Here is a 27,650-nt window from a genome sequence, read left to right as displayed (position 1 = left end):
GCACTTTCCTGTTCTTGAGATATTTGTCCTTTTTTTTGGTTTTCATGACTGTCTGCAGTTGCTCTACTCCTTTAGCATGCTATTTAGAGGACTCTCCCTAGTAGTATTCCCTAACTTTCTAGAGAAGAGAAGAGGGGAGTCCAAGGCTACAATCACAGCATGCTCCTTTTGTAAGTACCTCCACTGAAACAAGTTCAGCTGCTACCTCTCTCCCTCTGTGGGAAAGCAGTCTCCTCCTGTTCAAAATAGGATTGCCTTTCATCTCTGCTGTCATTTTGGGTACCTGGCTGTTGCTTCCAGCTTAACAGGGCTACAACTAAGTTCCTACATCATCCCTCTCAGCTGGCCCCTCACCCAGTGACAGCCCCACTGCTGTGCCTGTCACTTGGAAGACAGCACAGGCCCCAAACCAATGGTATCATCAAGTTCAGACTGTATCTTACAGGCTCCCTCTGCAATTACATCTTTACTGCATCTAATTTTTATGTGCTACCATAAATAAAATTTTAACGGAGCTGTAATTTTGTCACATCTCAAATACTGATACACCATTTTCTCTGATCTTTGCAAATGCAACCAGCATCCCTTCAGAGCACTGATGCAGACAGAGCTTTCCCACCCCAAAGCTCTGACACCGTTGCTCGCCATGCTGCCTTCTTTCCTAACCTTCCCCATCTCATCAATATGGGTGACTCCTCTTTACTGTCATGGCCAAACTCCTACCCTCTTCTCATTTGTTTACATGCTACCATCCCATAAAAGCAATGATTCTCTCATTGTCCATAAACAGTTAGAAAAAAACACCTTGCTCTCCACATTCATTTTTCCTAGGATGCTACAAAAATGTGATAATAGACAGGGCACTGGCATAGAGAGAAAAGATCTATCAGCCCACCCAATTCAGTCTTACGGGTGCTCTTGTTAGTCTGTACCCATCATTGTTTCTTGTTTTAAAAAGTTTCCTCTCTAGCATCTGCCATAATGAAGTCATGCGATACACCGCGTCATTCCAAATTATTACATGCAAGAATAAGCTGATCAATTTTAATAAACCTAGTGTGGTCATGTTCTGAAATAGGTTTTTCTGGGTCAGTCTGTGCTGTAATAGCTAAAATGTCTCCTCTCTCTTTAGACATACATATTTCTAATATTCAAATAGCCTGAAAACAATTTTATGATGCACAAAAAAAATTATTACACATTTAAAAATAATGCAAATATGACTATATTCACCACTGGACAAACTGACTGCTCAGTCTAACTTATGAAGAACCTCATCTCATTAGTTCCACTGAAAAGGAGGAACTGAAATACTCATTTGTCTACAGCTGTAAGCGACTGATTTTTTCAGTACATTAGAAACAAGTAATAATCTGTTCTGAGACACAAAAAGCGATCACACTAAAGAACTTCCCTGCATGAAAACACAAATTAAATTTATTTTAAACTTTGGGCCTTGAAACAAGAAGAAGATTTAACTCCAGTTTTAGCTAATAATTAACATTTATTACATTAAAGCAATGACAAAACTCCAAAAGTAAATGAGGAAGCCTATTAAGGGATCAACTGCTCCTAGAGTTTTGGTGCCTGACATTAAATATAATGACAGCAAATGCCAACATTCTTCTGAGTGCCAGCCACACAGGTGCCCACTTACCAATCTAATTTGTGGCATTTACTGTTCCACCTTCTGCTATGAAAGTAAGTATGCTTCAACTTAAGCACAACTCTGTTCTTCTTATCCTTACTCATCTCCTAGCCATGCAAAGCTGTCACATCAAGCACAGGCCATCACTGCCTCTGGGTCTGCTCTTCTGATGAAATCATCACAAGCAGGAAAAAACACCACACTGTTACAGGAGTTACAACAACCACAAGCTGAAGGTACAAAAGCTGTTTCCAATAACTGTTTGGTTTTAAGACACAGAGCAAGATTTTAATCTTTCACACTTTCTATAAATGACTACCTGTAAGAATTTTACAGCTTTGAGGGCTTCATCGTATTTACTTTTTCATATTAAGTAGTTACAGCATGACTAATAACTCTTTGAAACACTAGTCCCTTAAGTCTGACAAAATTGTCCTCACTGTGAAACTGAGAAACGCTTGCAATAAGTGGGTACAATTACTTAAAAAGACATGTACTTTTCCTGATGTCTAAGGCATTGTCTACCCTTACAAAGGCATCTTTGCTGAGCCACAGACAGGAACTGGATGCTGTAGCCCAGTTCCTACCCATTAAAACCATGTTACCCTCCACTGACTATGTAAGAACTGGCAGTTTGGAAAAGACTTGGTTCAGCTTGATTAATTGAGTCAAAACTACACGGCCTAGATCTTCTGCCACTGACTTCAAGGAAGAAGAAGAAAATCCTTTACAATTCAGAGCGATGGAAAAGCCTGGGAGGGTACCTTTTAAAAAGCAAACACTTTAAAACTAGAAAGACAGTTCTAATTACGTCGTTTGACCATACCTGCATAATCCAGAGCACTGACTATGTGGAAGTTACTCTTTACAAATAGCAAATCCAATTCCAAGAAAACAAAGGAGGCAACAAAGATTCTAACAGAGATATATTTACTGTACAATGTGCCAGATAAATAACTCACTGTGGATGTCCACTCCATGTATATGTTTTCAAATGTTCAGAGATAGGAGTTCAATTGTTAAAGCTGAGAATATGATAAGCTAAACTAAAACTTTATGGGCTAAGAAAGAAGCAAGAAAAGAAATTATAACTGCACTTTGAGAGATTAAGTTTTTACTAGAACATGGAGAAAAATCTAACTATGCTTCCATATATGTTTATTTTTTTATATATATAAAACCTAGTACTTGTACTGAATCTAGTACTTGTATGTATGTACGAGACAATCGTATAATTTATTACATCTCAAAGATTTTAATATAGAGAGAGTTACTGTCCACAGGATTCCTTAGTTCAACTGTGGACTGGACTAGAGATTATGGTCTAAAATACAAATAAATATATAGCTGCTGAAGATTAAATATTTCCTTTTGACAGCCCAATAGTTTCTTTGGAATTTGAGACTGCAATGTATTATTGAACATGCATGGAGAATCTCTCATGCTTCCCTACTCTTGGGCTTATTAGAGCAAATTAAATTTCACACTAAGCAGTTTGGAGGCTTTGAATGCTCCATTAGGTTTTACTAGAATCAGATAATTACTATAAAATGTTTATTTATGCAACCCTAGTGACATTTCTGGAAATAGGTATTATTATATGTTTGACAATGTGCTACTTACCCAAATTCTTAGACGTTGTTAATTAAAATTAGCATAAGAGTTTGGAGGAGAAAACAGCCAAGAATCCTTTTGGTTTGGGCTCCATCCTACCCAGCATACCAAAGTTTTTGATAGGTTGCAACACCAAAAGAAATGCATGCAGTGAGTTTATTTAGATTAAGCTACCTTACTGTCAGGAAATTAGGTCAAACTTGAACACTGCTCATATTATTTCAGGTGATAGTACCAAAAAGTGCCCCATTGATCAGTCAGTGACATATTTCTAAAAAAAACTACCTTGTATTCAACAAATAAAATTATAAAATTTTTACCTATAGCTTGATTCAGTATAAACATTTCAGCGCCACTGCTTCTACCTCACACTTAAAAAGTCAATCTGTGCCTTTTCTATTTTGTGCTCTATTATAAATCTCCACTGACAAAGATTCAGGAATTGGGATTTAGCTGACAATTTTGCTGAAACCACATGTGACAGTAGAATACAGCTGCCTCCTCCCCAGCTGTGCCAAGCTGATGGGAGTTAAAAAAAACTACACAAACTTGCTTAGTAAACCAAGCAGCCAGTTCAAATGGCAAAAAAGAGCAAATATAGTAAAGGTGACATGCTTACAGTCATTTTTAAAGCTGGAACCATATTTTAAGACACCGTTTTTTAATCTGCTCATATGCTTGTTATATGGGCAAATCAGACATCAGCATTCATGCTCTTGCCTTCTAGATGAGAAAGGGAATTTTTCAAAGAACTATTATATTTCTAGTTAAAACTAAAACTTTACAAAGTATCTCCTTATATACATGCTTCCCTTAAGGACTAGCAGAGCAGCTTAATTTTATCTGGCAATTTTTTTTTTAAATTAATGTTCCTTTGTTTTAGCAAAATGGGTTATTTAATGGTACTTTAAAAGCAATAATAAAAGCAGTTCACTGCCAGATTTACTGTGGTAAAATAACTTTTTGAGAAAGATATTAAGCATTATCAGGCATTTTCTTTCCTTTATAGAATGTCTTACTAATTCACTGTATATAACATTAAGAACTTGAATGGGACCTGACATTTCTCTGTAATTTATTCAGTTCACAAATGTATAAATGGCAGCTTGTGCATTTGCATGCAGATTTCAGCATTACATTCATATCACATCTTGTGTGCAAAACCCACCAGCAGCAAATCTCTAAATCTCCCAACAACTCAGTTATTGAAATGTGAACAAGCTAGTTCATATCTGATGTAATAAAGTATAAGTACAGCAGTCGGCCTCCTAGAAAGGACATCAGGCTGAACCAACTGCAAAACAATTGCAAATTTACATGCCTGTACTTTAAAACATCTGCAAAATATTTCCTAAGGAAGAACATGCACATGCAAATGACTGTTGACTTTATCAGATATAATAAGAGTTGTGAAACTCAATATTATCTCAATGTTCCTTTTTAGTGGATATAAACCTGAAAGACAGGTAGGACTTCCTGGGAGGTACCAACTTCAGCTCCTACCGAAAGCAAGTATTCACTGACCTTTCCTGGTCAAGCCCAAGACTTTTTTTAAGTAAGAGAATTTAGAACATTCATAATCGGTTTTAAACAATTGATGCTTTTGACTAGGAACATTTGCTATGGTATGTGCTTTCCCCTTGATTTAGAAAACTGAACAAGTTAAAGAGTTTTCTTAGAGTTACCCTGTAAGGCAAGTGTTTGTAATTATATGCTGCAGCCTATGCTTTAAGATTTAGTATCTATAAAAACTACTTTTGGACGGAGTCATATTAATGCACTCAATATTTAACAGAAACAAGAGACAGAAATATTCTGGACCGCGGCAGTTGCACATCAAATTTGGGCATGGGAAAGAGGCTCAAGATAATCCAGTTAGCAGTTCTCTCAGGACAGAGGATGCCTTCAAATGTTACAGTGATTATAAACAGAAATGAAGCCATACCGCTGTCTGGACACCAGAACCATCAGCTCTGATGTTCCTCAGCTCTGAAGCTGTCTATTCTGAACGTAAATAACTTCACTTTCTACAGTGTACGTGTCAGAGCCTATAAGAGGTACTGATTGTATAAAGGCCAGTATGCCCAGCTTGTCTTGTATCCTGATCATCAAATTGTCAAGCAGAAGTCAAATGGAGAAGTGCTGATTTGAAAATCATGTCCCTTAATTGCTGCCTAAATATGAACTCAGAATCCCAATATTTGGCATATGCTTTTAAAAATCTGGGTGCGTATCATCGCCTGTATTATTTTATGAAAAAACACCATCTGCATGGAAGACAGGATAGGGTACGTAATTCTGAGGAGACACGTAGCCAGCAGTTTTGCTTTTCACATAAGGCACGTAGCGTTGCCCAAAATTGTAATTAGTCAAATTGAGCTGATATGCTTTATTGAGGCTTTATGGAGGAGTTAAGAGCGTTAGCGAAACATGCAGACTTTGTGGGGGAAGAACATGTACCAGAGATGCATACACATCCAGAGCACTGTATGCAGTCATGGGGAGTTGGCTGGCAGGTGAGAAGGTCCCAGAAGAGTCGGGGCCCCTGGAAGCAGCAGGCGGACAGCAGGACGGCCGCAGGACTGCCACACGTGCCAGCTGGGCAGGCAGGGGTCCAGGATGCTTGAAGCAGAGAGGGAGAGCAGGCAAAGGGAGAGAGAAACAGGGAGGGACACTGAAGCAGGCAGTGCACTTGCATCTCCAGTGATTCTGTGACAGTGACAATTCCCTCCCAAATTCACGATCTTGTCTTTTTACAGGATACCAGACTTTCTAGACAGTCCGTACCTTTTCACCACTACACACGGCATGGGGCTCACGGTCACTGCTTTCCCCAGCTGCAGCAGGTGCCTTGCCCTGGTACTTGGCTGCTTTCCCCCCCGCCCCGTTATGCTTAAAGCAGTCTTTTTCCAGCTCTCAACGCCGCACTGCCTCAATGACTAGTAACAGACCATCAATGAGCTGCTTATAGTTTGGGGACATCCGTTTTCAGCTTGTCTGTTGTCAAGGCCTTTCCCGTCACCCCACATTTCAACTGTTCACAGTAACAACACACGCCCGGCCCCAAGCTCCAGTTCACACAGCAAGTTCCTGCAACAAGCTGACAACAAGCCCAATAGGCCAGGACTGCGGCATCGCAAAGTCAGCCCAAAGCACACTAGCGTACAGCCGGTGGCCTGTACGTAGCAATATCAATACTCTTCTGACTGTGCTCCTGGGCAACAACAGCATTCACACCTATATGTGACCATTCTGTAATTTCCCAGGATAATTAACATCCTCTTTCAAACTTTGGGAGGTCTTGAGCAACAGGAAAGTATGAAAAGGTGTTCCCAAAGGATTATGGGGTTGCCATGGGTTTAAATTGATACCAGCCAATTTACACTTGTAACTGGCTGTAATGCACCTATGCAACAGACTATGGAAAAGTGTACATATAGGGACCATCTCTCTGCAGAAGATCGGTGCGCATCACAATTCACTTTCTCCATCAAGATCAGCAGGCAGTTGTTCACTCCTGTTGAGTCCCTAAAGTTATATTGCAAATATAAGACTAGGTATCTTCTATGTTGCCTCAGCATATAGAATCCAATCTCTGTTGATTAAACAGCAGTTGTTGCTACACCACTATTCTTACTAGTGCATTTAAATTTTACAGACAGATATGGAAAAAGAATATGTAGGTGCCTCAACTGCAATCTGGACACTCAGACTTAACAATCTCCTTGAGCTGCAGCCCGACCCCGTCCAGCTCCATAGGTGTGCCCCTGCTTTCCATCTGGAAGTTCTTCTGGCACTTTTTGTTGTGCTAACAGCCTGAAACATATATTAGATGGCACAATAAAAACATGAAAATATGCAACAGACACAATCCTGGAAAATCTTACAGTCCAACTATGACCCAACAGAGAGAGCCAGAGACAGCAAGCACACCAAGGAGCAGTAAGAAAACATCATCAAATATGACCGCGGCTTTGTAAAGCTGATTGAAACAATCAGATCTTTTAACTTGTTCCATTTACAAAAGGGACATTTATAAAAGCATGTACATTTTATCATGCTTCAAGGTGCCAATAATCTGACCAATTCCATGTTGTTACCCTACCACAGAGAACCATCCAGGCTTTGGCTGACATTGGTAGGTTAAACAAAAACTATCCAACTATCCAAAAAGTTGGGCAAAATTAAGTTGGAAAGCTGGGTCTACCCAGTAATAGCCTCTGTAGACAAATAATTTTAAACATTGTACAATTTGTTTTGTTGAAGAGCACAGTTAAATTTTTGATACTGGACTAGCTCATAACATTCCCCTGCACACATTTACATGCAATGTCATTTTTCTTGTGCTGTACCATGCGGACTAGGACAGCTTTGTTTAAACTCAACAGCTTCAGTTTAATTCTCTCCAACCACCTTCTATTCATCAAGCTGTAACTAGTTTGTGTCTGGGAGGGTGGGGCGTAATCAGTTTATGACATTTTTACTGCAGTGTATCATATTCATAATACTTAAAGATTTTAAATGTATTTCTGCATATGTGTGAATGGAAGAACACATGCAAAAATATATACATAGGCACATGAAAACAAGGACAATGCTTATCCTACCAGGCAGACAACTATGAAATGTATACAGCAAATCTGTCTAATGTTAAGGAAACTTTTTTAATAACAAAATACAAGAAGTTAATGAGAGCTTGTCTTTAGCCTAGATAAAAAGTTTGTATTGCGATCATATACATTCTACAAAGCCACCCGTCCTTCCTCACAGACCTCTTTGCTACAGCATTGCAACCCCTTAATACTGAGTATCTTAGGCCACAAGTATTCCCAATATGCTGGGACAGAAGGAAAAGCCACTGTAAGAACAGTGTGTATCAGTTAGATATAACGCATTAACTGAAGTTTGTTCTTTTGAGTGCAACAACCTGCTGGAACCAGGTGTACCAATTTCAGGGCCACTGCTGAGGTCCAAACTGGCAGAAAGCAGCTCTAACTCCAGCAAACAGGATAACAGCTCCTTGCAGCTTCCCTCCCTCCCCGCAGCCTCTGCCTTAGAGGAGGGGGAATGCAGCACAAGTAATTCAATAGGGCTAAGAAAGGTAAGTTTAAAAAAAAAATTACTAAAACCATCTAAAATGAGTAAGACCACTTAAATATTTTTTATCAGCTATAAAATGAATAAAAATCTATGCAAAAAAAGCCCCACAACACCAGACCTTAGGAATGAATAAGAAAGCATAAATAGGCACAACTGCTTATCTTGTCATCAAACTAGAAAGATGGACAATTGCTTCTGAAGCTAATGAGAGAAATGAAAGTATAGACAGATCAATTAAAAAGGAAGAAGTACCATCATAATTAATTCACTAGGCATGTCAGAAGAGCAGACAACAGAATTCTTGTATTGGAATTTAGTTTGTTTAAAATACAATGGCTTAGTCTCCTGCCATCACTTTTACACAGCTGTCTAGGCTGATTTGTTCTTTGCAAATGGATATTAAAAAAAGGTGAATCCTTCACAGAAAAGGCCTTTGAAATAGCAAATGCAAATGATGTGGGCATCCTCCTCCCCCCCACCCCTCAGAAAAACAAAGGAATTCTGAAGTAGAGCACAACGCCCACAGCTCTGACCTGTCAGGTGCTGCTTCCACTCACCTTAGCAGAGCTAAAGGTTCCTTCACCAGAATTAAACATTTCAGAAATATGTTATAAATAACAGTTTGAAAGCATTTAATTAAACAATTCAATAATATAAAACAAAGGTAGAATGAAAAAAAAAAAAAAAAGAACATGTCACTACTTGGACTTAATTGACTGAAAAGGCTAATATCAGATTATATAGCACTGAATGACCTGGGCAGGAAATGGGTATATTCAAGACTATGCCTTCACTTAACTAAAGTAATTAGTACAAGTATTCACAGTGTACTTCAAGTGCCATAATACTCAATTTTAGTGATTTTGATTTCTTCTAATTAACATATACACGCAAATGAATCTAAAACTGCAAGCATAAACATTACTTGCTCACTGATCCATTATCACACTGCTAACAGATCACTCTTAACCAAGTTCTATCAGTTTTTTTGATTATACACATTATTAGACAAGTCTCGTTTCATTTAGTCTCTAAACAGCTAAGTTTTATTACAGTCAGAGCTAAGTAAAGTTTGCAGGAGTCTTGCTGTCTTACTTGTTCTTTCACCCATGTAAGCAGAGCAATTAATGAAAAATAATTAAACACTTGGTCTAAAGCTACATCACATAAAGGACTTTGCTGGCTAGAACTGATGTCTATCAAGTTACTGACAGCAGTAGTATCATTAAAAAAATGCAGTTAAACAATTTCCTCCAAAGGAATTCAGCCACATAAAAACAGCTGCTGGATTCTCAGCCTCACAAGTCAGTGTTTCTCTGTGGCTTCAGCAGGGCAACCTTGGCTGCAAACAGCTGAATTCTCTGCTGTTGTAGTGAGAGGTGTTGAAATACAGAAGCTGTTTCCTGGACACCAATCTACACTCGAGGTATGGGATGAAGGAGGAAGCACAATGCTTCATGAAACCTGAAACAGGAAAGATAGGCAACAAAGAAGGCAGGGGAATTTGCCCTCAATGTATGGAGGGAGCTACTCTACGGAACAGACACCAGGTTTGTTGCGCTTTTGAGTCAGAATCAGAGGAGAGATTACCCACTAAGAGTGGGGTTTTGCTGCAGACCACCTAATAGGGGCAAAGATGTGGATTCGGTCTTCTATAAGCAACTTGAAGAAGTCTCCAGATCACATGCTGGCTCTTCTGTGAGCCTAACCTCCCTGACATCTGCTGACAGCAATCCAGGAGGGAGTCTGGGACAACTTCTTGACACAGATGGGCCAACCAGGGCCCACTGTCCTAGTCCTGCTAGTCACAAACATAGAAGTGCTAGGGGACATGTTAATCCTTGGCAGCCTTGGCTGTAGCAGCTATCAACATGGAGTTCAAGATCCTGAGGGGAGTAAGGAAGGCAGATAGCAGATCTGGGACCTCAGGACAGCAGATTGGCTTATTCAGGGAACTGGTATATAGGATCCTGTGGGAAGCAGCTCAGAAAGGCAAAAGTTTGAGAGATTTGACATGTCTTCAAAGACAAGCTCCTCCTAACACAAGAATGGTCCTTCCTGATACAGGGGGTGGGTGGGTGGGTGTAGAAAAAAAAAATAGCAGTAGACTATCAGGAGAAGAAGGACTTGGCTAAACGAGGAACTCATGCCTGAGTACTGATGGAAAAAGAACATACAAGGGAGATGGAAGCAAAGATGGACTTGGAAGGAAGAATATTGAAAAAGTACCTGGGTATGCAGGGCTGGTGTCAGAAAAACCAAAGCTCACTGAGGGCTGAAACTAGCAAAGGGCATGATAGGCAGCAAAAGCTTCTACTACTATTTTAGCAATAAAATAATAAACAAAGAAATACAGGCCCACTGCTGAGTGAGGCAACGACAAGTGACAGGTACTCAGTGCTTCTTTTGCCTGTCTTCACTAAACTGTTCTCCCAGAGTTAGAGGAGCAGAGGAAATATCAATAGTGGAACAGGATTTAGCCAAGTATCTCCTGAAAAGTTTCAACCCAAGCAAGTCCATGGGACCTGATGGGATGCATCCAAGAGTACCAAGAGAACTGGCTGATGTCACTGTGAGGCACCTCTCTATAAAAATCAAAAGATTGTGGAGTTAGGATGTTACAGTCTAGATGAGTGGAGAACTAGATGGGTGAAAAACTAGCCAGACTGTTGGGCTCAAAGAGTATTGGTTAATGGAACAATATGGGAAGTTGTCATAAAACAAAACAGAAGGTTCCAACTTGATATGAGAAAAAACACTTTTAGAAATAAATTTCCCGAGTTTTAGAAAAATGCAGTGAAACAAACACATTATCCAATCAACAGTATTTTGCATTTTGCAGATTACCATTTTTGCCATATTAAGTTATGGTGCACTAACTTAATGCACACAATGTCTTCAGAAGTAAGTCCTTCATTATCATGGTGTATCTAGGTGTTAAGTATTGAGTTTATAGAAATTATTTTCAGTAACACAGTTGCACTATAAGGTATTGCTTAAAATTCTTGATTATGTACCACAATATTAGCGTTACCAGGAATAGATATCCTATTCTTGATTATGTAATCAAGAAAAACTTCTGAAAATAATATTCAGAGTACAAACTACTTTTAATCAGCAGCTAAATACAACGATACCGGCACTGATTACTTCGTTGCTCTAATGACATCTGTAATGGATTCCAAGTGCTGTGCCTGATTGCTTCCCAGCTGATCAGGATTCTGTTCATCACTTCTAGCTGCTGGAATTCTGAGATTTCTTGGAGTTCCTTTACAAAAGGCTTCAACATTGCTTCAGCTAAATGGATACAGTGCACGCTTTAAAACAGTCATCATAAACTAGTACTCCATGATGAAACGTATTAAGAGAAGAGAGGAAGATGTGGGGTTTGCCCCCGCCTTTTTATTGACAGGCATTGATTATAAAGCAGTATAATCCAAAGAACTTGATAGACACTGGCCAATGGATTGTAAAAATAGCTGAACTTCAATTGATTATAGCCTTCTTCAGTAACCATGCTGCAATAGTAACTGTGATACACTTTCATCAATGCTGTTTTCAGTTTTAATATAGGCGATATACACAAGTGATATAAAAGGCAATTTGAGACATTAAATAAGATACATGTGCAAGCCAAATTCACAATTGTTAAACTTAAATCAATGTCTTGTCTCATGTTAAAAATGAATTTTTAATCGTTCCTTTTATTGAACTAACATGATAAGGGAATTGACACAGTAATTATTCTTGGAGAGTCTCCTCAGTGGAGAAGTATGAAATGATTGCGGTACCATACTACTACAGGCATGCATTACATAGGTCTAAACATCCTTGGCTAGAACAGCGAAAATACTTACATTACTCCAGAAAAAGAAATATTACTACTGATCTTCAATTCTGTAAACATTTATACGTTCAAATTATCTGAAAAGCTATTTGCTATAAAAATTCTTAGATTCTCTGTTTGCTCTTTTTCATTAATATAGTATTGCCAAAAGACAACTTACAATTTCAAATTTTTGTTGTAACAAATAATGAAAGTGCTGGAAAATTTCAATATACTGTTTTTTTTAAATGGAACACTTTCTAAAAATTTTTTAAGAGTTTAATCAGTTGCTGACAGCTTTTTACCTCATTGTGTCTTCACTTTAAGTTAGAATTGTTTAAATGGATAATGTAAAGAAGTATGAAGTCTCAAGCACAGTATTAGTACTGGAATTAGTGGAGAGAGACTTGTGCCATATGACAGTGGAATATAATGGCTCCTGCTTTCTATCTGAGTCATAAATGGTGCAGAAATACACTAGCGGTTCAAACACACACCCATGTAACAGAAGAAATTTAAGAATTCATTCCTCTGTGAGAAGGAAGTCACCTCAATCCCTAGAGTATAGCATGGAATGTGGCAGAAAACTTGAGAATGTGACTGCAGTACTTCCAAGTTTTCAAAAAACTTTCACTGCAAAGTCTTCATTTCTAACATCAGAGGATTTCTGTTTTGATAAAAGAATATGCAGCAAATAAGTTGTTTTAAGGCCATCTTGGCTTCTTAATGCCAATGTCTTGCAATGGCTCATACAGTAACAACTATTAACAAGCCAAACCAAAGAAATTGTCAATAAGTATCTGAAGACATTTTAAAAACAGGCTGTGAGTTGTCTTGCTTTAAAGTATCTTTTCTTTAAGTTTTCTTTAACTCTTTTTGTATTTTGAAGGAGTTTCTATTCCAGAAGCTAGGTAAATGAGAGGAAAAGGTAGGAAAAAAATCCTTTGAAAAACCTATTATTTCACTTCCAAAATACAAATTCATACAGTTTAAAGTGTTGTTTCACATTCTTTTAAACACATAGATTTAGATTTATCTTCTATGAAATATTCTTCTGACTGCATTTCTGTCTCCCTTGCTGTATCATACATCTCCCTTCCCTTCTAGGCAAGCAGTCAGAGTGTTAATCCACAGGTATCTGTACCGTAGAGCAATTCACTTCTATCTCTCTCATCAGTTTAGACAGAAAGACAAATGGCTGACTGTAAAATTGTACTTACCTGTACAATTGTGAAATTGTACTTATATCTTTACCAACTCACGGCACAGCAAGCCATTTGTATAAAATACAAAGGCAGTAATGAAATAAGTAATTGTGCCAGTTGAATATTCTAAAATTCCTTTTAGTAGCACATTTCCTTAACTACTTTATATAAGTACATGATAACACAGGCTTGCAAAGTATTAACATAATTTCAATCAACAAGAAATTATTAGATGAATTAAATATGGTGGCTCAAGTGAGGTAATAATAGAATCATAGAATCATTTAGGCTAGAAAAGACCCTTAAGATCATTGAGTAATGAACTGCTCTTTCTTGCAATTTCTTGGAAATTGCACTAGGCAGCTTCAAATACTTATACAATGCACAGCATATACATCACACAATGTAAGTGATCTCAGCCATACAATCCGTTCAGTTTCTTTTACGTTTGTTAGCAAAATGAATATATGATAATATTTTGCAAAACCCTAACAGGTTTGTATATAAAATATTACCAAAGTCTGAGACATACACTGGTAAAAGGGACAATAATGACTACAGAGATCCATTACTAGGAAAAAAAACCCCCACAAACCATAAAAACTGCCACACACAAGACTGACTTATTGTATCTAGCCATTTAGTACCCAGTGGAAGTCAGAAGACTGCTGGCTTTCTGTAGGTCGCACTTACTCTGTATCAACAGAAAAGCCTTAGAATAGTGTTGTTTAAAGTCAGTATAGACAAAAGTACTCAGAACTTTGCATTGTTTTATGAGCCTTTGAGAAATATCTAGGTAAAATGAAATTAACTTAGCTTCCTGGATTATTTAAATTTGTGAGTGAAAGATCCGTTTTAATAGGATGTAGAACACCTATTATTTGTCCTGAATTTTATTCCTCTTACAAGGGATACTGAAGATAACATATTTGGAACACTTACACAAATTAGAAGTCCTGACTGAAATACTTATTAAAACTCTGCTATAGGAAGGCCAGATGATTCTTAGGAAGAGATTATTTTATGATTCCGGGTTAAACCTGTACTTCCAAAATTAATGGAAGAACATAAACCAATAAAACAACTGCATAATGGCAGACTTTATATTATGATCAAGCTACTGAGGTGTTACACAGTAGATTCGATCAAGCTTAAATGTGTTGGTTTTTACACTTCTCCATTCTATCACTAAAATCATGTTCTGTTCAAAGGAAAGTCTGTAGCCTATAAATAATGTCAGTCAATTTGACAGCTCAGGTTTTAAAATCCATTTTGCAGGACACGGAAGGACTTAGTGAAAGGTCTCTAACATGCTCAAAACCTTGCTGTGCAAAGATGAGCTGGGATGCACCACCTCAGGTGCAAGTGGAGTGCAAAGCAGAGTGTAGCGCGAAGCACACAGGACTCTATTTGCAGGCTCACTTGGTAGATTGGTCTGCTGTCAGCTACATAGCTAAGGCTGTCTAGAGCTCTGCTTCGTATCAAGGCTAGGAAATAAAGACACTGTGCTTAGATCTGCTTTTCAGACCCCTTGTCAACTGGTAACATCAGTTTTTCTTTCACTTCCGATAAGAGTATTTATCTTCTTAAAATAGAAGTATTACCACTCTGTTTTAAAGTTATAACTGTCAAACTTTGTAATCCACCTTTCTAGATGGTCTGTTGTTCTTCCTCTGGCTGTACACAGAAACATACTGATCTCCAAGTCCCACAGCAACAGGACCAAATGCTGAAGCTTGAATTTGCTGACTTTTAGCATTTTAAGAATTTAAATATTGAAGCAGTTGAATTTATTAAGCATTAGAAAGCCAAAGAATCCTCTGAGCTTCACCCACTTTAGGTACTCAATAAGCCATAGCTATTGTTTCTCCCCAATGGCTAGGGTCCCTATTTGTCTTCTCAAAGCAATTTGTTTAGAAGAAAGAATTTTAATGTGTGTTCTTAGGGCTTTTATTTCAAAGAAAATTTCCTCAGGCCCACTGAAAAGAAAGCAACTGATTAACAAAAGTACACCCCTAAAATGAATGATACAGGAAGTCAGATGAAGAAATCAGAATGTCTCAAGAATCATCTACAAAGCACGTTTTTTTCCCCAAATACCAAAACAGTAGCATACCAAATCCTATGAAAGAATATTGTGAAGTCAAGGAAATTAAATTAGCCTTGTTGCCAATCTGAAATACAAAGAAAATGGAGTTACGATCCCCATTCTACACTTTTAATTGCCTTACCTGGCATTCCATGGATAAGGTCTCCGCACAACACAAAGAACTTGGGTTTAGGGTCTAGTTTGTTAATGGCCTGCACTGCTTGCTCTGCTAATTTGATTTCTTCTCCCCATTCATCATCTCCATTGTTCGTGTCTCCAACTGCCCAAGCTTTCATCAGTCCAAACTGAGGATCTGCTCCTTGGATGAAGTAGAAGGGGCCCCTCCATTGGTACTCATCATCTAAGAAGAAAAAAAAAAAAGAGGGGGCGGGGGGGGAGGGGCAGGGGAAGTTAAGCACTAGAGAAACTTTTATAAAGAGAATGAAGTTTTCCATGCATCATTAAACTTATTGCTCTTCACCTAAGTAAGTCAAGGCTGCTTCAATGAAAGTACAGAAATCTGTAATCATTCACATAAGACAACTATAAAGGCAGAAGTACAAAATTTTCCTCTAATGGGTAGCTGCAATAAATGAAAGTATATTAATCTAACTATACCACATGGTAATTACAGACTGATTAGAGGAAAAGTATGTGAAGGATTCAGCAAATAATGCTGGAAATTACAAGACTACAATATAGCACAAGGGTATAATGTTAGATTTCAGTTGATTCTTTTAAGACTCCAATAATTGCTTCTTTAATTAACAAGTTAAACATACACAACACATTACACATTTTATGGTTCCAGTAGACTTGTCCTTAAATTATTAAGGAGTTAAATGCTTTTTTTTCTTATGCTTTTAGAGAGAAGTTGTATGTAGCACATTCATTGGAGTTAGAACTGAAGCCACTCAACAGGACCAAGGTTAGCAAACACAAAATGCAGCAACATAAGAATTAGCAGCAACAATGAAAATCCTAATTTAGAACTGCCACAAGAGCTCCCAAGACCTATGATAAAAAGGTGAGACCTCAGAAATAAATTTCCATTGGTAGAGTCAGTGCAGACAGATAGTACAACAGAATTTGTACTGCTACAATTTTATTGTTATTATAGTATCAGAGAAGCAAGTATACAAGTACCACATAAGAAGCATGATACATAAGACTACAAGCACATTAAGAAAAAAATTTCTCAACACCAGGCAAATAAAGTAACAGTTGGCTATAAATTAAAAACAAAAATGGTATCCTGTTTCCTAGACTTAAGTCTCAAGTTGGAATTAAAGTACAAACACAAGTACACTGTGGTTTCTCCAGCTGTCCAAATGCATTCATTTGCAACCTGAATATTTCAGTTTTGACAGCTGTATTTGGCTTAACACATTTAGTGTTATTGTTGTTTTTTTTAAACAGCATTTAAACTGTTAAAAACTCAGACTACATCAATCTATAGTTGAACCTAAAAAAAAAAAAAAAGATACAGCAAATTATTTCAGATTAAAATATAATCCTTAAATATACTCCCATGTTATGTAGTCTGATCCGAAATACAGTATGAGGCAAAACTAATCTTCCAATAACAGTGCATAAACAAGTAGCATGTCCACTGCATGGATTTACTTTCGGTTTTCTTTTAAGTGATCTAGAACTGGAGCTTCTTCCCTTGCAAGAAGGGGGGTATGTTTCTTTCAAGGAAGGTTAGAAAACAGAGCTCATTAATTTCATCCATTGCACCACAGATATGTATAGCCTGGGATGAGAGAGAATGAATGTGGGCAACCCCCACTGTTTATAATCTTTGCTGTGGCATCAGATCATTTTGCCAAGTGCAAGCTTCTACATTTTAGTTAAAGTAACACCTAATTTCTAAACAAAATTATTTATAATCTGTTAACATTGTCTGTTAATTCATACCAGCATTGCCTTGTTCTAAATAATAATCACATATTTTATATAGAAACATTTAGCCATTTATTAGCTTTTAATTCTGAAATGAAGTTAAACTTTTCCAATTAGTTCCAATAAATTTCCAACTTATTTAGACAATTGAAACGATCCATCTATCCATGAGTTTGCAATAGAGCCCATATGGAACCAGCTGAATGACACAAAGTAATTTAGGTTTTTATTTTGTCTTGCATGGCAAAATATGACTGCCTTAAAAACCAGCTTGCGTGTTGCATCAAAGGCATTGTTTGTGCCAAGAAATCAGCTCAGAGTTTTTATAAGTGGAAAGCTATAGCAAAAGAATGAGTTAAGGAAGCTTGCATCAGAAATCCTTCATGACTTACACAAAATAAAACTGAAAAGGGAAAGTCTGAAACAGGAACTTGCTTTGGAGGAGTGGCACAATCCTCAAAACTCATTAAATGGGAAAAAAGCTCAAATCTTTGAACAACATGGTAGGATTTTTAACACCTGTCCCTTTTCCAGCAACTCAGTACACAGTACTGATAATCAATGCTGAGCAAAATCTACTTGTTTTGTAGTGATTAATCTGAAGCCAGTAATTTTTACCATAGTAGCCTTAGTAAAATATAGAGACATTTATCTATTTATTTTTACAGGAACTACTTAGAAAAGACAGCTAGTCTTTTTTTTAAAAGACTGTGTTTCAGTGATGGACATGCTGCGTTTCCCTTTCCAGAGGCCCAGGGATGGTGTCTGGTGGCCAAAGGCAGCTGGAGCACCTGCAGCAGCCCAGGTAGCTGTCAGGCAGCCTGGCTGGCACAGGCAGCAGGACTGGACCAGGTCCCAGGTAACGGGGAGCTTCATCTATAATGCTTGAACAGAGGGAAGTCTGGCAAGCGGGCAGTGCACTGTCAGGGAGCGTGCAGAGCTGATGCAAAACAGGTTGCAAAGCCAGACCAGGGGCTATTCTAATATATGCTTCATGGATATTTTTTTTTTCCTGCCTTATGTTCCTGCCAAGACAGTAGCTCTCTAGGTTTTAAGTACCTGAATGTTTCCAAGACTGTGCACAGATGCTCTGGTTTGAGTGGGTGAATGATGGTCATGTGAGGCAGAGAGAGAGACACTGATAAGATGAATTTGAAAAGAGAAGTTTAGTACACAGACAGAATCAAGAAGTGGCAGAAGAAAGGAGAAACAGAAGATGCAGGGGTGGAGGTGAAGAAGAGTGGGGAGAAAAGGAAAGAGATAGGAGGTGAAAAGTGAAAGGAACTGAAAATGATGCAGAGGTATATGCTATATTCTCCCATAGGAAAAAAAAAGATAAAATGAAGAAAGCAAAGCAGGGACAACAGAAAAGATCCAGGAATCAGGGCTACATAAATAACATTTACTTAAAATGTTAGTTTAATTATCTGGTCTTAGTCAAATAAATTAGTCAACAGCTATTTTTGTGGTATTTGATAACTTATCAAATAGTTACCAAAAAAATAACAGTAAGGTTGAATAAATATTTCCTCCTTTGTCTTCTTATTTGATCACTCCAACTAGAAAACCTATTTAAAAACAAATAAACCTAGTACTTAAACCAAATTCCATTAGCTTATTACTTATCAAGTGGTACTTACTGATTTAGTTTAGTACTTACTGATTTTGTTCACCAAAAACCATAAGAATATATGGGAACAGAATAATATACGGACACTCAGTTTCAACTTAAAACTTGAGCTTTTGTTTATCAGGAATGTGTTTCAGTTACCATAAAGTACTATAAATAAAAGCAGAATATCATTAAGAGAGTTGCATTGGTATACCACCACTGGTGCAAACTTGCACCTGCACCGACTCTAAAGCCTGTTCCGGGTTCAGCTCATCCAGGCAATAATGCTTAATTGCCCTCACTGGTCTGTCTGCAGAGGGTTAATGCAAGCTTTTCCTTATCTGTGCAAGGTCCAGCTAAAGTTTAAAGTGTTGCAACTAGTGCAATTTGGCTAACTTTGCTTAAAACTCCAGGAAACATGCCTGTACAAAGTGCTCTTTCAACAGACCAATATGGTAAGAGGGTAGCAATGAGAAACAGAATGTAAAAGTCTCTTCCACTACCACAGATGGATCCAGAAGTCTTTTGCCCAACAATTAAATGACTTATCAACGGACTGTGTTCAGATAATTACTAACAAAGCTTCTGTACCCTACTTCTCTCCCTCACCAGCTGCTTGTTAGCACCCTCAAGCAGAACAGGTACGGTAGGCCATGCAAACGAACCATGTCTGCTTAAGCAGTAAGTCAGGCACCACAAAAAATTGCTTGAACAATTTTTTTGGACTTTGCACTGAATCACAAGAAGAGTGCTCAGACAAATCATTCTGTTGCTATGCTAGGGGAATGCCAAAGTCTGGCAGAGGGTTAGTAACAGCATTGGGCACAAGTGGTGGGAGGGGGAACAGCTGTTTTTGCAGTGATCATCTAGCCATGATCCAGGTCCTAGATGTTACTCCATAGGGTTTCAATTAAATAGCATGTACAGTTGCTATCTTCCCTTCAAATGGAACAAGCAATGACTTTTATGGGAATGACATCAAAGGCATTCTTCTCGCTAGGAGTTTCAATTTTCAAGCCTTTAGATGAGCTATGCAGTTGTATTAGACAAAGTGCATGCTAGGTAAAGTAACAGAAGATTAGGATTCGATTACTAAAAATTTTTCTCTGCCTTCTCTCTTGCATCACAAAATTGAGCAGAGCTGAGAACCCCTGCAGATTGGTTCTTCATCCCTATGAGCATAGAGGCTTTTTGCAACTTTCTGAATTTACCACAGCAATAAGAAAATGCAAATACCAGACAAAAGTCAGCAGATTTCTCAGATAACTGATGTATGTATGTCCTGGTTTCAGCTGGGATAGAGTTAGTTTTCTTTCTAGTAGCTGCTATAGTGTTATGTCTTGGATTCAATATAAGAGTAATGATGATAGCAACAACTGAAAACATCAGTGCGTTAAGTAGTGTTTATACTAAGTCAAGGATTTTTCAGCTTCTCATGTCCAGCCAGCAAGGCTGGAGGGGCACAAGAAGTTGGGAGGGGACACAGCCAGGACAGCTGACCCAAACTGGCCAAAGGGATATTCCATACCACGTGATGTCATGCCCAGTATATAAACTGGGGGGGGAGCTGGCCGGGTGGGGCAGATCACTGCTTGGGAACTAACTGGGCATCGGTCAGTCAGTGGTGAGCAATTGCATTGTGCATCACTTGTTTTGTATATTCTAATTCTTTTATTATTATTGCCATTTTATTATTATTACTACCATTATTATTTTCTTCCTTTCTGTCTTAAACTGTCTTTATCTCAACCCACGAGTTATATTTCCCCGATTCTCTCCCCCATCCCACTGCTGGGGGTGGGGCAGGGAGTGAGTGAGCAGCCGCGTGGTGCTCAGTTGCTGGCTGGGGTTAAACCACGACAACATACAGTTTCCATTTCTGAAGGACAAAAAATATCTGTGGAGCTGCTTTTACACAGTAAGCCACACAAAACTCCTATTCCAAATCCGTTTTATTCCCAGGCCTCCTTAAGAGCTGCACAGCTGATCACCACGGAGGAAGTCCAACTTCAGAACATGTTGTTATGCCTCAGTTTCAATAGCTTCCCACTCTTTTTCTGCTCCCATGCATGCCAAAGTACGGAGAGAGGATCAATGCAGTGTATTTTTAGTAGCATAGGCTGAAAAATGGTGCCAGCTTCTAATTTTATCTAAGGATTAATTCTGTGAAGGGCCAAAGTAGTCAGCAGCAATTCACAAGAGAAAACCTCAGCCATGTATTGTGATCACACACAAAAAGACACTTCAAGGACCTAGGTGGGATTTAAGCCAAACCTTACCATTTATAGAGGATAATAGCTAATATCTTGCCCTGTCTTTATTTCTTCCCCTTTAGGTTTTCCTAATTTCTCCTCCCTTTTCTTCCCCCCTCTCTGAGGATCACAAATATATAGAGATTGCTCATATAAACCACTGCAAGCTGGCCTCAGACAGCCATGTAGTACTGGTGGGATTTCCACTATTTCCCTAGTGGGACTTTTTTTTAAATTACATTGTTTGGTTTCAACTGTATATTGGTTTTCTTCTTCCTCTACACTCTACAGAATTTCATGAAAACAAATTAGTTATGAAAAGTTACTCCTGTCCATAATCTCTCTCTATACACTATTGTATCAGAGGAGAATAGACATGGACACATGCCTAGTGCTTGCTCAGTATATCATGGGCAGTAATAGATATGAAAAATGCCCCCATTCTCACATTGGGTTTGCCAGGGGAATTAATTTCACTTCTCTGAAAGATCACAAAATAGCAAATACAGGTACATGGTTCCCTGCCTGAGCTGTCTCTGCCTACAAAGCATGCCTGCGACTCTCTTTCCAGGTAAAATTGGACAAGAAGCACAACCTTGGTTTTCTAAAGAAGGAAGGAAGGAAAATGAAATCTTTTTAAGTGAAGGCAGTATTTTTATATCACAAACAACACAAAAGGCAAAAACTTTTTCCTTGCAATTGTTCTGCAACTCACCTTTAAAGGAAATTGTTTTAATTCCTCTCAGTCCTGGAATAGCTTGAAAAACAATAAAGGACTTGCACTAAATCCTTAGTAATTCCTTGTTTAATATTGAAACATTATCAATAATTATGGCTTCAAAAACACCATTGTTATTGTCTGTATGTCCAAATACAAAAGATTTCAATCTAATGAAATATGCATTCCTTTCAGCTATATTTTCCATGTGTACCTTAGAGACTACCAAAGATACGACTATTGAAGGTTCTGATGAATGACCAAGGCAACCTATTATGAAAGGCGCAATTTTATGCATCAGGGAAAAAAAACCTTGAAAACAGGTATCAAAATCCATTTTTCAGAGAGAAAATAAAACCCTTTAAAAGAGTAATTATTGTAGAAATTATATACGGTGAGCCTAAACTACAGAGCTAATGTCAGTAGAAACACTGACAGAATACAGTTTCTCAAATAAATTAGGCAGTGCTACTGTTTTTAAAATATATACTTTTAAACTTCTTAGATAACTATCAAGGTAGGAAATTCCCCCTCAGATACAGTTTATTTGTACTGAGGGCTACAGAATGCTAAACTCTAGTCATGCCTTTATGCCCACCCCCAAATTTAACATGTAAACTCATTACAGAAACTTTACAGCCCAAGACTGTAGGTGTGAAGGGGGGTGGCTTGCATAATGACAAGGTGAAGTCACAGAAAGTTGCTCAAAACCCACGTAAAAATTTGCCTAATTCATATGAGAGTTGGAGACAGTATTGGGAATGGAATATGCTAGCTGGGAAGCAGTTCTGATCAGTGCTCAAAAATATTACTGTTGAAGAGCTCTAGAACAGTAATCATAATGTGCCAAGATCCAACACTCGTGAAAGCAAGAAAAAATAAGAAATCAACTGTGGTTGTACTTAATTTCAAAGGAAGGCGAACTATATGTAATTACGATGCTTTTAAAAAGTGCAAAAATCCTTGAAGGCAGCGTGGAAACTATTCAAAGACACTATCCCAGAGTGTCACACCATATGCACAGCATTTACTAAGAACTTCAGAAACCAAAAAGAATCCAGACTGACTAAACAACATAAACAGCAGCCATAAGGACGCTAGTAAGAGCAGGACAGCATCCATCAAAAAGCTAAAGCATCCAAATAAAGAAAACAGGGAAGATTTTATACACTGGAAAGTTAGATACAAGAGTCCAGTAACTCAAGCTAGAAAAAGTGAAGAACTGGGAATACCATAAATCTGAAAACTAATACAGCCCTTTTTAGAGGAATTAGGAGCAGGTAGCTTGCCAGACACTCACTAAGGCTAACAGATGTTCCAGACGTGCAAGATGCACCCAAAGATAAAGGCAGAGCAGAAAAAAAACAATGTAAAATTTTGTATCCACGTTTATTGTGAAGGAACTTGTGAAGATCTAATGCCAGAATTCTCCCTTAGAGACAATGCATCGGATCTGTCTCAAATCAAAATACCAGTAGATGATTCAACAAATAGACACGAACAATAACAAACCACTCAGATTAGGTGGCATCCACAGAACTCAAACGTAAAAAACAGCTAACCCCCGTGGAGTTACCTCTTGCTTAAAACTGCCTTTGTACCAGAGGAGCAGGAAGATGGCCACTATCACACCTGCATTTAAAAGGGTTTTCCAAGCAGTCTGGTAGCTACTGACTGCAAAACTGGCATCTGTACAGGCAGGTTAATGAAAACTGTAACAAAGACAGTAACTACTGCACCTAACTGATTCTTCAGAAAGAGTAATGGACAGCTTTTACATGGACAAGGAAAATCCACTTGATACCATCTCCAAGAGGTGTCTGACAGTTACTCATCAAAGACTCTTAAGGAAGCCAAGCTGTCTTGAAATATGAAAGTCTTTGCATGCATAAAAAGCTGTTAAGAAAAAAAAAAGAACAAGACACACAGATCCCACCTGAATCCGTACTGGGACAGATACTGTTCAACAGATTCAAAACAATCTGTAACAGCAACTGAATAAGGAAGAAATGCAATTTGCTAAAACTAAGCCATTTGGCAGCATGAGAATAAGGCCTGGTTGTGCACAACTGGGGAGACACTTCATTACGCAGCGACAATTCAAGAAAGCAGATGAACTGCAATGTAGAAAAGTGCAGGATAGCGCACATGGGAAAAACACCACTAACTTCATATAATCAATGATAGTTCTAACAAGTGCTACAAAGAAAAGTCAGCTCAACATTCAGTAATGGCAAAAAAGCAGAGATAGGAAAGGAATAGAGAAGAGAGCAAATAAAAAGTAAGAGAAACAACTGATTTAACTTGAAGAGTTTGCAAAAGATTAGTGAGGGAGGCATGACAGAGGAACATAAAAACACATGTGGAAATGAGAACATGAGTATGCAATGCTGGTTATCTGCCTCTTCCAGATAAAGGTTTTGGAACCATCAGCTAAAACTAGCAAAACACAGGTTCAAAACAGAGACATTTCTCAAACAGTTAAGCTGATGGTACTATCACTTGTTTAGTTACTTGAAAAAAGTGCTCTACGTACTTTCAGAGAAATTCTTTGCACAGCATGCTACTGGCATACTTGGGACAAAAACCCAACCCAAACCAAAAAAACCCCATGACTCTTTAGAAGTGGTGAAGACAGAGTTTACCGAAATATATGGTCCTGTTTCTTCACTAAAATACTAATAAAAGTAGTAGACATCTGAAGCATAATTTAACATGGGTAGAAAAGACAGGCAATTTATTAAAAAAGTAAAGCCAAAGCAAACAGAGGTATCTTGCCAATAAAGTAGGGTATTTATGCACTGTTTTCTACTATGCTCCATTGATTACATGGATAATTTAGAGCCCTAACCTTGAGCTTCTGATTCACACATATCACATATCAAGAGTAGATTAGAGCAGGTTACAGGTATAACCTCCACGTAATGTGAAAGCAGACTGAACAAATTACTATTAGGGAATAGGGTATGGAAGAGTGATTTTGCAGAAAGAGTAGTAAGGAAAAAAAAGGAAATTAAGCTCTCAATGGTGACTCTCAAATTTTAAAAGGAAACAGTGTGCCAAGCCATAGCAGTGGTAGTAAATATTTTGTGTAGCTACCTGTTTAACAGAAGGAGTGAAACCTAAGGACTGAGGAAAACAACAAAACACAGATACCTGATTTTCATCTTAAACTGCAAGAAACTTTTCCTCAGTTTTATCAGTCCTTGGTTCTGTTTTTTTTCCAATCATTTAGTTATTAAAAGGTTGTGTTGAACTTTAGCCTCTTAAGAAAGAGCTGAGTAAACTATTGACAAAGAAACATTGTACCCAAAGATGGTAGCTGCACTATCATAGCCTAAAAAGTCCTGAACAAGATTAAAAACAACCAGTCAGTAACAAACAAGGACACTTCAGGAGAAAGAAACAGACCTGGAAAGCTGATAACCCAAATCGCATTTTTTTTCTTCCATGTTTAAGGCAATTTTCAAGAAGTACTTACATGAAGCTTTTGTTCAGAAATTTTTACACTGCCGTTGAACACTCCTTTTGTTACAATTTCACTATACAGTTGATATAACTAGATGGCTTGTCTGCCATCTGTCCCCTCAACAAATGCTAGGCATTCTGTTCCAAACCAACCACACCATCTGCAATTAATAGGTTGCCAGAATGACTGTATACATATACTTCACATGCTCAGAGTTGGTGATTTTTCTTTATTTGGCAACAAGCAAAGCCAAATATTTCCAATGCAACCCAAGAAAATACCACAAAATTGTTGGGATTGAATAGGCTTGCCCACCTCACCAAACCAATACAATTTGTAATTTATAAACAAATACAAGGAAACAAAATACCTTCCATGCGTAGCAATAGGAAAAGATTTCTTAACACAGAGCTAGTTATGCACCTGAAAAACCTAGGCATACTGCAGAATCTCCATCCTTGGGAGAATTTTACAAACAGGTGAGATACAGATAGATGTTCGACATAACCCTCTGTTGGTCCGGCCACAAGACAAGAACCAGCAGTCAGCAGGTGGCTGCCATCTTTGGCTTGGCAGTGGCCTCATCACCTTATTCACCTGGGAGGAGGCAAGTCTAGAAGCATGTCTCCTATGGAGCAGATTTATACTCAGGCACTACTGATGTCAGATATAGGAAATCCTGTGGTAGATTAGAAAGTCCTGTTCTAAATTAAGTTAGTTAACCAAGATCATTCTGATCTTTTCTAGTCTTCCTGTTTCATGGTGCCTCACCCGGAGCACCAATTCTGACCATTTCTGTTCTTCCTGATTGATTGTGCATCCCTCTTGGCAGGAAATGAATCACTGACCTGATACAGAGTGACTTAGCCATCAAAGTGAGGAGGGGATACCTTCTCAAACGACCACCAAAGACCACCGGCGACCCCTGTGCATGCAGAGAAGGCATCTGATATATGTATCATGGTTATGTAATCCTATGCATACGCATTAGATAGTTTGAATATGTACTAGGTAGGAGTAGTTTAATAAATTAGATGGAATTGTTGCTGTATAAAAGGGACGCATCTGATGAATCTGGTGTGCTTGATTTGTGGAAAGTCCACCAAGCACCCTGTGCGGAATAAAGCAATATCTCTCCTGAGTGTGTGAGATTGGTCTATTGCACGCCGGGTAACAAATCCTCTTTTAGGACAACACTACCAGCCGAGGGGGTTAATGGTGCCGTTTCTGCACAGCGTGGAAGCGCCAGGGGAGGAACTAGCTGCTGACCTCTACCCTGAGAGAGGCTGAAGCACCTTGAAGAAACTGGGATCTCATCCAGTTGCATCCGTTACGGTACACCTGCCTTTCACTTAAGTAACACAAACAACGAACTACCTGTAACCTGTTAGGTCACCCCTATAGGTACGAACACATGATAGCATAGTGCCAGCACCAACAGCGTCCCAAGCTACGGAGATCAGGTTTAGCCGCACTGGCAAGCATTTTAACACGAATCTGGTGTTGGACACCACCAGCACCTTCTCCACGGGAGCCGGAGCCACCCACGCTGCGGACAGGACCGCGGGCCAAACGCTTCAAGGCGCCTCTGCTCTCCAGCTAACGTGGTCACAAACTTCGGAGGCTTCGGGCGCGCCCCGGCACAGCAGGAGGGCAGCGGGCTGCCGCAGCTCCGCGTTCAGCCGGGCCCCCGCCGCCCGGCAGCAGCAGCCCCCCGAGCGGGGGGCTCCCTATCACGGGCCTCCTGGCGCCGGTAGACGGCCCGCGGCCCTGCCCCAGTCCCTCCGAGCGCCTGCCCTACGCCTCCCCCGCCGGCAGTAAGCGCTCCTGCCGCTGCCGCCGCCGCCGGGGAAAGCCCCGGGCCTCCCCTCCGCACGCCCCTCCCGCACTACCCGCCCGGCTGCGCGGCGGGGAAGAGAGCCCGCCGGAACCGCAGCCCTATGCCGAGGTTCCGCCCGGCGCTCCCGCCGCGGCGCGTACCTTGGCGGAAGGCGGTCAGAGTCCTGCCCCGGGCTTTCAGAAACGCGTCCCCCTCCGCCGCCATAGCTCCCGCCCGCCGCGCGGCCGCTGCCGGCAGCCGCCACCTGGCCCCGGGTCGGCGAGGGGGCGGCACCGCCTCCGCCGGGGGCGGTGCCTGGGCGCGGGCGGGAGAAGCCCCGCCGGAGGGGGAGCTGGGCCTGAGCGCGGCCGGTAGCGGGGGGGGGGGGGGGAA

At 39.4% G+C, this 27,650-nt stretch overlaps 1 protein-coding gene across 2 annotated transcripts in view; it reads right to left on the bottom strand.

Annotated features, from left to right (window-relative positions):
- Positions 1-27,601, bottom strand: part of CPPED1 (calcineurin like phosphoesterase domain containing 1) — a 50,215-nt gene extending 22,614 nt beyond the window's left edge. Inside the window, exons 1-2 of one of the 2 annotated variants that reach the window (XM_069809976.1) lie at positions 27,419-27,601; positions 15,625-15,843 (exon numbers count right to left, since the gene is read on the bottom strand). In XM_069809976.1, coding sequence (XP_069666077.1) covers positions 15,625-15,843; positions 27,419-27,482 — 283 coding nt within the window. In that variant the 5' untranslated portion in view covers positions 27,483-27,601. The remainder of the gene's footprint in view (positions 1-15,624; positions 15,844-27,418) is intronic. The other variant, XM_069809975.1, reaches the window with a different exon arrangement.
- Between the last annotated feature and the right edge of the window lie 49 nt (positions 27,602-27,650).

This window comes from Haliaeetus albicilla, chromosome 22 (genome assembly GCF_947461875.1).
Source record: "Haliaeetus albicilla chromosome 22, bHalAlb1.1, whole genome shotgun sequence".
Classification (NCBI taxonomy): Eukaryota; Metazoa; Chordata; class Aves; order Accipitriformes; family Accipitridae; genus Haliaeetus; species Haliaeetus albicilla.
This window is presented reverse-complemented; position numbering and strand designations above follow the sequence as displayed.